This window comes from Setaria italica, chromosome IV (assembly GCF_000263155.2).
Source record: "Setaria italica strain Yugu1 chromosome IV, Setaria_italica_v2.0, whole genome shotgun sequence".
Classification (NCBI taxonomy): domain Eukaryota; kingdom Viridiplantae; phylum Streptophyta; class Magnoliopsida; order Poales; family Poaceae; genus Setaria; species Setaria italica.
In genome coordinates this window covers 8,429,383-8,442,295 of record NC_028453.1, presented here as the reverse complement: position 1 = coordinate 8,442,295, position 12,913 = coordinate 8,429,383, and the positions used below count along the sequence as shown (strand labels likewise).

The following is a 12,913-nucleotide window of genomic DNA, read 5'->3' as shown; positions in this document are numbered from 1 at the left end:
GGCTAAGCGCCAATCACTACTCGGAATATCTCCAATGGCCCAGCTAGCTTACAAGCTCAGAGGCTAAGTGCCAATAACTACTCGATGAGGCTCCTACGGCTCACCTAGCGCATAAGCTCGAGGACTGGACGCCGCAAGACTACTCGGATGATGACTTGAGTGAAGATTCAAGATACTTGAGTTGATCGTTCAATCAATTCAAGGCTTGGGGGCTGATAAGCTACACCCAACAATTGATTTTTTCAAGTTGAAAGAAGAAGATTCAAAATTTTGACCCTCAGCCTGATTCTTCAATTCAACCTAAGGCTCGGGGGCTACTCCATATGAAGTGCGATTGTCATCACACTACCATATAAAGGTTCAAAACAAAGGTTACTCGAAGCAATGTCAAGCGAAGCAAAGAGTATCTTCCAGCCATGTGACAGTACTCAAATACTCAAAGACTAGCCACAATGAGAAGCACTCAACGAGCGCTAGAAAATACTCGGGCGACATCTTCGGAGTACTTGGAACTGTTCCACTTGACTACAAAGTACTCGAGGGCTTGTCAGCTAGGCACCCCCGGGCCCACCAGAAGACTTGTACGGGCCTACTCAAGGGAACGTACCCGAAACCTACTCGGACATGAAGACTACTCTACAGGACGCGTAGGCTTCATGGACTTCCTGAAAACTAGTCGGGTCAAAAGGAAACTACTCTACCGAGTTAGAGTAGGACTCTAAAGCGTACTCGACTAGAACTCCTACCCTGTAACCCTACTCCCCTGACTATATAAGGGCGGGCAGGGACCCCCTCCAAACAACTAAGCACAAGGCAACACAACTCATCAATACAATCCACACACAGGACGTAGGGTATTACGCGATCTAGCAGCCCAAACATGTCTAAATCATGTTCCCTGTGTCACCATCGACTCCTTGATCCTCAGCGACACCCACCGCACAAAATACCACCTCCCTAGGCGGGTTGCCGGTATAAAACACCGACACCCAGTATGGGTCCGCAGGCGAAGCAGGACCCAACGACAAGCGTTACGACGTGGAGTGGTCGTAAGTGCACTGAAGAGGTCGGGGAAAGCTAGGAGAAACGGCACGCCCCGTCCATGCCACTCACCAAGGCTCACCTACTCATCTTCGGTACGGATGTCAGCAGCAGCTCCTGGCCTGTTCACTGCCATGGGGTTGGCGGACGGGACGAGGGCATGCCACGAAGTAGGCCAGGCCGTGCGTAAGCAGCCCACAAGAACCTTCTCCTCTCACAAAGGGTTATATTCTTTTCAAATCGTGTGTCCCAGCAGGATTATGCATTTCAAACATGTGTACATCAGATTCCTAGGCCTAATTTGTTAGCATAGAGCATTGGCCCATGGGCACGGCGCAGAAAATCTCTGTGCAACTCGCACTCAGGCCCAGATGCCCGTAGCATACACGCCGGCATAGGCCTTGATCACCTAACATTTGAGCAGCCCAAAATCTCCATTTAGTATTATTTTTATCTATATATTTTTATTTTAGTGTTTTTGCGGAAATAATTGCCATGACAAAGGAAATTGCAAATCTATACCTGTGTAGCCATTTGAGATTGCTATAGCCACTTCAATTGGCATAATCTCAATTCCTAGACATAACTTTTCATATAAATTCAAATTGAGATCAAATTTATATTAAAATTATAGAGCTTGACAAAATATACAACTCCATATTAACAACCTTTTTGTTTGAAGCCATCTTGATAACGAAATAATAAAAAAAAGTGTTCAGATTTGTATTTGTAGATTTGAACATAAAAATGTCTTCAAACAAAAAAGGTTGTGAACTGTAACATTGTAGATCTCATCGAGATCTATAGTTTTCATGAGACTAATGTCGTGCTGGATACATATGCGATCATGGCAAAATACACATTGGATAGAATAGTGTATGATAATATCTTAGCAGAGTGGAACACCACGCGCCATATGAAGCTTCCAATAGAACAAAAATTCTCTTAGGCTCATACTTCTTTTCTGAGAAATCTCTGAAGTCTACAAGGGTTGTGGTTGACGAAGATTTGCTTAGCATCATAGTTTCATGAAAATTTCCTTCTAACTAAACAAAATTATGATATAAAATCAAAGAGTGCATTTCACAAACCGCATGTTCAACCACCGCCCCCAGCAAAGGTTCTAGTATTCTTTTTCAAAAAGATCCAAATTTTGGCGAAATTTGGCTATTTCTACGAGGACCGAAATAAAACCAAATCAACCAGAAAAATTTGACCCAAGCTGAATTTTTCAGCCCTTGCAAAATTCTATACAAGCCAACATACACCCCCTAGGTATAATTATAAACACATGAATAAACCTTAATCATATGTCTCCTTGTGGAATGCAGCAGAAGTATACTTTCACCGTCCGGCCTCTACATATGGGGGTGTTTGGCAGCACTCCACCTTTCAGAAATCAGCTCCACTCCACCAGCTCCACACTTTTGCAGCTCCACTCCACCAACTCCAGAAAAATATGGAGTTGTTGAACGTGTTTGGCATATTGTTGTGCTCCAGCTCCAGGAATATGAGTTTTTGGTGGGAATGTTCTATTTTGTCCTTGGTGGTTGGATCGGTTGAGTTTTTAGCATTGTTTAAATTTTTTCCCCCGCTGCTACAGTAACCACGCTGCTACAGTACCCGGCGTGCTACAGTAGCCAGGCCGTCAGTACCGTTCGTGGTGTTTTTGAGTTTTTTTTTCCGCTGCTATAGTAAAATAGCGTACAATACTTTCATCATTTTTATCCCATGGCAAAAAATATTGAACCAAATAACGTTGTACCGAATGAAAGGTCGCAACAAATACGGTACAAAATCAATCTTTCCAATACAAACTAGTTCCAAGCAAGAGAGAGTGCGGTGGCTAGCTCATCACAAAAGACATCCATAGTTGGCGCGTTGAGTGCGGAAGTTGACCCATCTGACGCCGCTTGCGAAATTGCATATTTGTTATATCTTTCCGGTATTGTTAGGAACAAAATTAGGATCACGATCAAACCGAGCAAAGTCTTCATCTTGACCTCCATGCTCACGAATGAAATTGTGAAGGACCATGGTAGCTACAACAATCATCTTTTGCTTGTACATGGGATATAGTGGCATCTTCCAAAGAATTTGCCACTTCATTTTTAATAGTCCAAAAGATCGCTCAATCACATTGCGGATAGATGAGTGAACCCGATTGAACCTTTCCATAGGCGTCTTAGGTTCAATACCTCTATGCCATTCCGGTAAATGATACCTTTCACCCTTGTAAGGAGCGAGGTAGCCAGGACGATTAGGATATCCCGCATCCACAACGTAGTATTTGCCTATATTCACAAAAAAATAATATGAGTTATGGATTAATGCTACATGTTAATCACATTGATATATCAAATTGAACACATGTTACCTTGTGGAGGATGTGGAAAAAATTCTTCATCCACTCTGAGTGCATTGTACAACACACTTGTATCATGCATAGCTCCAGGTTGTCCCGTGGAAACATAAGTGAAACGCATGTCAAAGTCGCATACCGCTAGTACATTTTGAGTGGCTACCCCGGTCTTTCCAATATATCTCACTTGCTCATCAGGTGAAAGAGCAACACGGATATGAGTGCCATCAAGTGCACCAATGCAATCTTTGAAATGTGGATATGCACGTTTGTCATGTCTTATCCTCTTATGGACTGTGGGGAAGTTGGGATTCTTTGGTCGAATGAAATCTTTCGCCATAGCCATCAAAGCATTTAGCACCTCATCAAATTTCCTACTAATAGTTTCGCCAGAATGCTTAAATCTATTTTGAGCTCTCCTATTAGACTCGTTTCCAGCACATGTGTATAGGAACATAGCAAGCATCTCTTTTGTGCTAATGTGCATAGAAGGTCGCAGCCCATACCTTCCCACCAACACACCATGAAGATCCAAGAAGATTTCATTGTTCATACGTAGTTGTGTATGACATTCTCCAGGACTTTTCATTGTCTCTAGCAGCCATCTTGTTCCACTTACACCAGATGTCCTTGGTGGGTTTTTAACAAGGTAAAGGTCAGCATATATTTGTGCAATTTCTGCAGCACCCAACATAAGATTCCAAAAGACCTCGCTTTCATCATTGGAGTCATCACTATCGCTCTCACTTTCCTACAGATAAGAGATCATATGACATATAAAATAAAATAAGTACTTGGCATTAAAATAACACTTAAGGTTGAATGACAATACTTCAGTCCAACAAGTAATTAAAAATTGAAATAACACTGCAGTTTCAATAACAATAGTTCATGCGAACAAAAAAGAATTATTAAAATGACACAATTCCTCAATTGCCATACTTGGCATTGTACTTTCTGCGAAGCCAATTAAATCTAATCTCGTTTGTTGGCAGGGTCATGAACATTTCCCTTTGGTCCTTCTTCACAAACAACTCTGTGGCGATATAATGCTCATCTGTATCATATCCTGCCCCACATTCCAACACAAGGTCCATGACTTGTTGCACAGTTACTTCACCTAATTTTTTAGATGTAAAAGAGGAAGCGGACTCAGCAATCTTGGTTACTTGTTCCTGAATAACTTGTGTTATTCCAGTTCTTTGTTTCTTTGCTGGTGGAATTCTTTTGTTTGCTAACAAAATAGTAGGAGAAGGAGTAACCTCTTGGACCTCATCTGTTTCATCCCAAGCAACTCCGCCATCATCACAATCATCAGGGACATCATGAACCTCATTGACATGTCCGTTGTCAACATCCTCTTGTGTTGGTGGTATGATGGGATTAGAGCTCATAGGATTCCAATGATCGCTTTCATCATTAGTTATGTCAGCAAACATCACTGTCAAGTCCTCCTCATTTTGCAACGGTTTTTTTCGAAACTTGCCGCAACCTGGAATCTCCTGCAAGTACATCATCGTTATTTACAAAAAAGAAATAACATGAAACTATTGCGCAACAGAAATAAAATATTTTCGGAACTCACCGCCCTTGCCTTCTTCCACCACTCATCATCCATATCAATCACACCTCTCGCTCTGTCCCATCCCGCACCGGTTTGCTTCCTCATTAATTTCTTCCAAGTCGTTAAATCAATCTTCAACTTATCCCACTTGTTCTTCATTTGCCGCTTGGTCAAACGAATTGCAGTGAGGTTGAAAAATTCATTGCTGACCTCATCATAGCCTACTGAGTTCAAATGAGTGTTCGGTCTATTCCCTTTCTTAACTTGTTTGGCAAACAACGAACATATGATCGTCGTGTTTGCATCAGTCCATTCAATTGAATCACCCTGAATAACATATGACAGTCCATTGAAGTACAAGCGTTCAAATACACCCTATGTTTCATATGTGATAGGTTCAGAAAATCTGGTTAATCTGCTCAGAAATAGCTAACCTTGACTCATTCTGAATACCATTAGTGTAGCTACTCAAAAGGATTTATAATCACAGATTGCACTTATGGCTTAATGGAATTGCTGCTGGATAACAGGCAAGTATGCATACAAGTTTGCTACCACACATTACAAGTACCCGAATGAATATATGACTCAACTGTTCTGAAACTTTTACAAAAAAAAAAAATCCCAGACTACAAGAAAAGATGATGTGACTGCTCAACAAAATTGATGTGGTCCCTCCAAATCCTGAGCCAACCCATTCATCTAGACCTGCACCAATAGTTCATACGAACTGAACCCATGTTGCTTATTCAGGAAGGAAAAAGCCTTCCAAGTGTCAACCAAACACACAACATAATGATCATATTTAGAAGGAATGGTCAATTGGGCCTTACCAACAACTACAGTTAGATGCTAACTTTACCGCAGCATTTCAATCAAGTAAAACGATCAGCAAACTGTGCGCTTGATCACCGAGCCTATTATGCAAAGCAACAGCGATGAACTTTGACACGACGGAAAATTAAAAGAAACTCAACAGATTCTACCATAAGTATTTCACTCCTGATCCAGCTATCCAAATTGACTTTACAAGCATATTTCTATCTTGCAGCTGAAAGATGACAAACAATTATACAAGTATCACTGGCTACATGAGTTACTTTTTCCATTACCGTGTCAGGAGCGTTTCTCTTTGATGCCTTCTCACTGCCATGCCCAGCGCCACAGCCACGGCCACGGCCGCCACCCTGGCCAACACGGCCACGACCTCGTCCACCGACACGATCACGACCTCGTCCGCCGACGGCCAGACCTTGGTCACCATCATCCTGGGCCCCGAAATCATCTTGCTCCATGCCTGATGCCTCCCTCGTCGCGTCGATCACGCCGCCCACAACGGCCGGGCCGTCCCTCGGCGCGCCGGCCAGACCGGCGGCGGCCGCCCTCGGCGCGGCAGCCAGACCGGCGGGGGCATTCCACGGCGCGCCGCCCAGGCCGGCGGGGGCCGCCCTCGGCGCACCGGCCAAGCCGGCGGGGGCCGCCCGCGCCGCGCCGCCCAGGCCGGCGGGTGCCACCCGCGATGCGCCGCCCAGGCCGGCGGGGGCCGCCCGCGATGCGCTGCCCAGGCTGGAGGGGGCCGCCCTCGGCACGGCGGCCAGGCCGGCGGGTGCCGCCCGCGATGCGCCGCCCAGGCCGGCGGGTGCCGCCCGCGGCGCAGCGCCCAGGCCGGCGGGGGGCTCACTCGGCGCGGCGCCCAGGCCGGCGAGCGTCTCCCTCGCCACGCCGCCTAGTCCGGCGTCTCCGTCCCCGTCCATCTCGCCGGAGAGCGCCGGCGGCGGTAGGCGGATCGGCGGAGGCGCAAGTCGGGCGCAGCAGATGAGTAGCGGACGGTCTGGTGTTGTATTTTTCTTTTGATAGGAATCGAAGGGGTACTGTGTAACGGATGGCATGGTGGGTAAATAACTACGAACTCCACGACGAGGTCTGTATTCAAGGTTTTTGGAGCACCCCTTGAGGTACTCCACCAAAAATGTGGATCTACCCCCCTGCTCCACGTTTTTCCTGGAGCCGGATTTGCTGGAGCCGAACACGTTTGGATGCGATTTTTTTGGAGTTGCTGAAGTGGAGTGATTTTTGGTGAAGTGAAGTGCTCCCAAACAGCCATATCTCTCCAACTCCCCTCCCCCACCCTCCTAAATTTCCATAAATTCGTTGCCAAATTTTATGAAAAAAAATGAATGCTTTGATCGGTCAAACGGCTGAATCCCACGAAATTTCCGAAACTCACCGATTTAAGATTTCAGTGGGGCCTAAAATTTCTCGCACTTTGAATCCCAAAAGCTTGACCAGGGAAACGGAACGAAAAGTTTAATTTAGTTGGTTTACTTACAGGAAGAAAAGGATCAAAATTGCTAACTACTCTTTGTTCCATAGCATCTTCCGTGGAGAATTTGATGGCAATAAGGAGGGGAGTTGGCCAGTTTCAATGGTACAGTGTTACATGTCGTTTGCAATTAAATCAATTTTGGCGGTGAGCTACAGCCTACAGCTACCTAATCAAAGCAAGTGCATCTGGCTGCACAGTGATGCCGACCGATGGCGGTAATGCACTCACGATTAGTTGCCTCAAGCTCGATGGCGACGGATAAGCTCAGACGCTCAGTACCTCGGCCGATCAACCCACATGGGGTGAAAACGCATCGCCATTCAGATCAAGAATACACACGAAATATTTGGGTCGACGGACACGACGCGAGTGCGCGCGGTGGCGGCGACCGAGAGCGACAGGAGATGCACGCACCGGCACTGCCCCGCCCCCGCCGGGAAAAAAACATGGCCTCGCGGGATACCTCGCGATCGGCCGCGCGCACCACCGCGGCGGCAGTGCTCGCGGGCGTGCCGTCGCGAGCTGCGCCCCCTTCTGGTCTGATTGGCTTTGACCCGGCAGCGGCCGGCGTCGCGACGGCGATCGATTATCGCCCGGGGGCGACGGGTAAACACGATCGCGGCGGCAGCGCTAGCTCCTTTCTCCCGGTAGTCGCGGCCGCGATCGAGTGAGTGACACGAGGATCAGATCGCGTGCGCATTGCTCGGTCGCTGCGTCACTGTGGCTCTGTACAGGGCCTGGACGATGACAAGGCGAGGGAAGGGATGAACGAAAGGGGAAAGCTGAATGAGGTTGGAATTGTGACAGTACCAGGTCAGCCCGCACTGTTTCGTCCTATATACTGTCGCAGCGCACTCGCCGATCGAGATCGTGTTTGGATCGTCAGTGCAGGATCCAATCCAACAACTGCTTGGATCACGAGCTGTTCCTTCGTGCTTTCGAGTAAGGGGGTATTTGGATGATTGATACTAATTAAGAGTATTAAATATAAATTAATTATAAAACTAATTGTACAGTGGAGGCTAATTCACGAGACGAATCTATTAAGTCTAATTAGTCTATGATTTGACATTGTGGTGCTACAGTAACCCTTTGCTAATGATGGATTAATTAGGCTTAATAGATTCGTCTCGCGAATTAGCCCATAACTTCTGCAATTAGTTTTATAATTAGCTCATGTTTAGTCTTTCTAATTAGCATCCGAACATTCAACGTGATAAGGGTTAAACTTTAGCCTGAGGATTAAACACGCCCTAAGTACAAGCCTTCTTCTTCACACCTAGAAGTGGTTATCGGTGCTTGCATGTCGTGGTTTGCTGGGACCCAAGTTCCGTGGGGATCGAGATCCATGCCCGGAGAGGATGGATCTACTCGTCTCATGCCCGGATCTGCGTGTTCCGCTTCGTCGGTCTCCTATGATGGTCAGGGTTGTGGCAGCTAGGTCCGGCGGCGGGGCCCTCCATCCGTCGGTGGCGACAGTGGGAGGCTCAGGGTTGTGGCAGCTAGGTCCGGCGGCGGGGCCCTCCATCCGTCGGTGGCGACGGTGGGAGGCTCTCAACCTTTGCCTTGAAGCCCTTCCATCACACTGTTGTTGCGGCAGTGGCGGCTGCCCGCTTCAGCAGCACGCAACCTGGGCGGCAGTGGTGGCGGCTGCGATTCAGGGCATGCGACGTGGCTCGGCTGCGGCAGCGTTCACAGCCAGCACGAGGCGTGGCCCATCTGGCGCGGCCGTTCTTCCCGGCTGCGATGGCGTCCGTGATCGGCGCGAGGCGGCCGTTCTTCCCAGCTGCAACGGCATCTGCGGCCGGCGCGCGGCGGCTGCTCTTCCGACAGCAACGGCGGGCCCAGCTTCGACGGCGCGTGCGGCCGGTGCACGTTGACCGGTTGCGGCGGCGCATGGTGTGGTCCAGCGGTGGCAGCACCCATAGCCGGCGCACGGTGTCACCCAGCGGCTACGGCGGCTAGGCACTCTAGCGGCGTCGCAGCCTGCCCTGGCGGTGGAGGGCTCCAAGGTGCCGGTGCCAATTCGACCTAGCGCGCGGGCGGGCTCCATGGTGCTGACATCTCATTGTTCTATGCAGCGGTGTGTCGATGGTGCCGTAGTGGTGTGTGCCGATAACGGTTTGCTCGGGCGTATGCTAACCTCGTCGTGGAGGCGTCGTTGGCTGCGACCATGCGGAGGCTCACCTGCAGCACTATGCTGGTGGGGCTGGTGGCACCGGCCGTCTCTTTACAACGTGATGACAATGTGGGTGAAACCCATCCCTCCTTGGGACGGCGTCGATGGCGCCATTGGCGTCATGCCCTTCCTGAAGGTGACATCGGGCATCTCTGGCGAGCTTAGCTCCTGACTGACTGGGGCCAACGTCAAGGTCACCGGTCTTCCCTATCAGATGTGGCGGGTGAAAACCCAACCTAGTTTGGGCTGGCATCGACGACATCTTTGACATCATGACCTTCTTGAAGGGGATGTCAGGCAATTCCGCTAAGGAGGCTTGCTTCGGCGACGGCTGCTTCCGAAAGGGCGCTTTTCTTTATTTTCCTTTCTTTGTCTTTTCCTTTTCTTCAAAAAAAAAGGAAAAGAGAAAAGGAGAGAGGATCGGTGGCTCGTGTTGACATCCCAATTCGACCAGCCAGAGTTCGTGGAGGCTCAGATCGATGTCCCAATCTGATCGGGTGGAGTTTTCGCTGAGGCTCGTGTCGATGTCCCAATCCGACTGGCCAGAGTTGAGAGAGATCCGGTTGATGGTTCAATCCAACCGGCTGATTTTGTGTGGTTGAGTTGAGTTTGAGTAGTGCGTTGGCGTAGTACAGCGCAGGTTGATGTCCCAATCCAACCGGTCGGTGTTGTTTCTTTATTGTTTGCCCAAATTAGATTTATCCTTCTTTTTAATATAATCGGCAGCTTTGAGCACAAGCCCGCTTCAATGGATCATCAAGCCTAGGTGGCAACCCCTCTTGAATTCTAAAAAAAAGAAATGGATCATCAAGTCAATAAAAAGGAATAGTAGTACCTTTCGGGCACTGCTCGGCGCGACAATGGCGTCACATGGCAGCTCCAAGCAAGTAGTAGGAATCGGTTGACCTGCTACAGCTTCCAGGGGCGCGCCTGTCCCTTCAGTTTTGTTTTTCTAGCGTTTCTCCGCGCACAATGCCATGCTCTTGCTCTGTGCAGGAGATGCCAGATCAGATTCGTGTCTGAATAATCCTGTAACTAAACAGTGCCAGCCACATACCGCTAAGCACAGTAGCTTGCGATGCGATGCATCGTGTGTGTCTCGCTGAGTCGCTGGTACACTGCTATCTATGGTGCACTTATGCACGCATTATTGGGGCTAAAATATTGGGCTTTGAGAAGAAGGTTCTCCCCGTCCCGTTTCCATCATGTCTGTTGTCTCGCTCATCGACGGGGAGGAGGGTGCATGGTATGGGGCTATGGGCTGTTCTTCGGCATCAGCAGCGGCCGTCGTCGAGTGTTCGCTGTTCTCAGCGATCGGCAGCATGGCTCTGCGCTTTTGGATAAGAAAAGGGCAGGCATGGTCTTTGGGGAAGTTGCTCTCTCGGCATCAGCCGCCGGGAATGGGGAATCAGCTCCACTCTGCGTGCTTCTTCTGCAGCCGCCGGTCGACCGGCCGGGCATGTGCAATTGTGCTGGCAGATGAGATGAGCGGATATGGGTGGGCAATCTCGCGAACAGATTATGGCAAACTCCCAACAAAAAAAACACAGTCTGCATTCTTAGAGAAGCAACCACAAAATTTCAACAGGGCTGCAGTCAATTGATGGTTATTAGCAATGGCAGCCTAGACACTGCAAATTGAGTTAATGAGTAAAAACACCTATCGCTATTCGGCAGCTCCTTTGAGTGCGTCCAGGAGTCACAGGATTCAGGACACAATGCCGGGGATCAGCTGCTTCTCCAGGCTCCCCTATGCAGTGATATTCTCCAGGCAATTATACAAAAAAATAGTACGGCAAAATCTCCCAAAATTATATCAAAGACCTCAGCCAAGCACAAATTCAAGAAAACTTATATAACAAAGTAAACTAATTAATGCTTCATCGTATTTTTCAAGGAAGGGGGATTAGATTAATGAGTTGGCACACTACATCCCCAAATTGGAAACGGGGAACCTGAAAATGCAATATCCATAATCCATCTAGATCCCTCCGTAGTCTTCTTCCCCAGTGGCCTTCATTGTTGGTGTTGGCGATGCTCCAGACAAACAGAGCAAACGCCGAGGCAGATTACAATCCTCGTGCCAAATCTGCCGACAAACCCCAAAACATCAGACATGATGCAGCAAGACCTAATGTTCTGGAACCAGACTGAAATGCATCTGAAGTAATGAAAGAACATAGGTGGTTGCATCAACGAGTACAGCAGAGGAAGTAGATACAGCACCTCCACCCCTTGAACCATAAAGGTGGATGCCTGATTCCACTCTGTGGCCATCAACGGCGAGGTCAATGACCCAGACCTACTACTCACATGGGGAGCGCCTAGGAGCACTCATCCCTTCGCAAATAGAGACCACAAACTGACCTCCTGCCGAAGAAATCGATGACCACAATGGTGACCTTGTCATGGCCAAACATCGGTAATGACTTCGCTGTTAGATTTATTTGGACTAAAACCTAATGGGCTGGTAGAACCTAATGAACACTCACAGGCGAGCTCACCAGATAGAAAGGAGGGGACTAGGAGGCAGCAGCTGCGCTGCTATGATCAACATTTGGTATATGCCACTATCCACATATAAATCCAGCAACAGTAACATTATCATGATAAATTTATTTATAATTTTTTTCAAAGGAAACATCTCGCTTCACCTTCTGAAGAGTAAAAAATCCAGCTTGAGTAAGCACATAATTTAGGGTGTGTTAGGGACTGCTCCACTCCAGTTTTTTCAGCTCCGCTCCAGTTTTTTCAGCTCCGCTCCAAAACTATCTCGCCAAACACCTCCAGCTCTAACAATCCCAACTCCAGAAAAAGGTGGATCTAGAGGGCAACTTCGAAGTTTTTCTGGAACACCTCAAAAGGTGTTCCGAAAATACAGGTTTCATACTTTTTTGGAGTTAGGTAGAAATTACCCACCAATACCACTGATTACATATACTTCTTCAGAAAAAAATAGATCAATCCGCTTGTCCATCCCTTCCTCGCATCGCATTGCCTACCGCTGCCACCGCATACCCAAGCCGCCACTGCCGCCATCCTTGGCCTCGTCGGCTCTAACCGGCAAAATGGATCCCGCTCGATGCCCTCTTCAAGATGATGTCCAGCTGTAAGGGGATTGACAAACCTTCTGCACCGAGGGCACCGGCCATGGAGTGCCCGGCCCTAGCCCTGGCTACATCTGCTGCTACTTTGGGGAGATACTTGGTTTTGGTTGATTGGAGTGTCACTGGATTGATTTCATTTTTGTCCTATATCGAGCTGAACAAGTAGTGGGCGGATAGGGAGACTCACGATTAGCAAGCAGTATGTAATCATGATTTTAGATTTCTTCTATCTTTTGAAGGCGCGAATTTCTTGAGAAACTGTCATTGCTTAGATGATGCCAGCGGACCAATTGGCCTGTTTGGCCATGGAGAAGTAGGCACTGATCAGGGAGTC

At 48.2% G+C, this 12,913-nt stretch overlaps 1 protein-coding gene across 3 annotated transcripts; it reads right to left on the bottom strand.

Moving 5' to 3' along the window:
* Positions 1-2,762: 2,762 nt before the first annotated feature.
* LOC101766099 (circumsporozoite protein-like) lies at positions 2,763-6,919 on the bottom strand. 3 transcript variants are annotated; one of them, XM_022825671.1, is made up of 5 exons: positions 6,080-6,919; positions 4,989-5,342; positions 4,666-4,905; positions 3,419-4,154; positions 2,763-3,335 (listed from the first exon to the last, which is right to left on the bottom strand). In XM_022825671.1, the coding sequence occupies exons 1-5, from the start codon at positions 6,854-6,856 to the stop codon at positions 2,974-2,976; spliced, it is 2,469 nt and encodes an 822-aa protein (XP_022681406.1). In that variant the 5' UTR covers positions 6,857-6,919; the 3' UTR covers positions 2,763-2,973. The 3 variants fall into 3 exon arrangements, with proteins under 3 accessions (XP_022681406.1, XP_022681407.1, XP_022681408.1); XM_022825672.1 differs by having other exon boundaries at positions 4,989-5,294; positions 6,080-6,910; XM_022825673.1 differs by lacking the exons at positions 2,763-3,335; positions 3,419-4,154 and adding an exon at positions 4,384-4,523 and having other exon boundaries at positions 6,080-6,895.
* Positions 6,920-12,913: the final 5,994 nt, after the last annotated feature.

Bases quoted from the DNA above. Each gene is read 5' to 3' on its own strand.
- LOC101766099 (XM_022825671.1), bottom strand. From the start codon at position 6,856: ATGCCATCCGTTACACAGTACCCCTTCGATTCCTATCAAAAGAAAAAT. The intron at 5,343-6,079 runs GTAATGGAAAAA...TATGAAACATAG, and splicing joins AGAGAAACGCTCCTGACACG to GGTGTATTTGAACGCTTGTA. The intron at 4,906-4,988 runs GTGAGTTCCGAA...ATGTACTTGCAG, and splicing joins GGTGGAAGAAGGCAAGGGCG to GAGATTCCAGGTTGCGGCAA.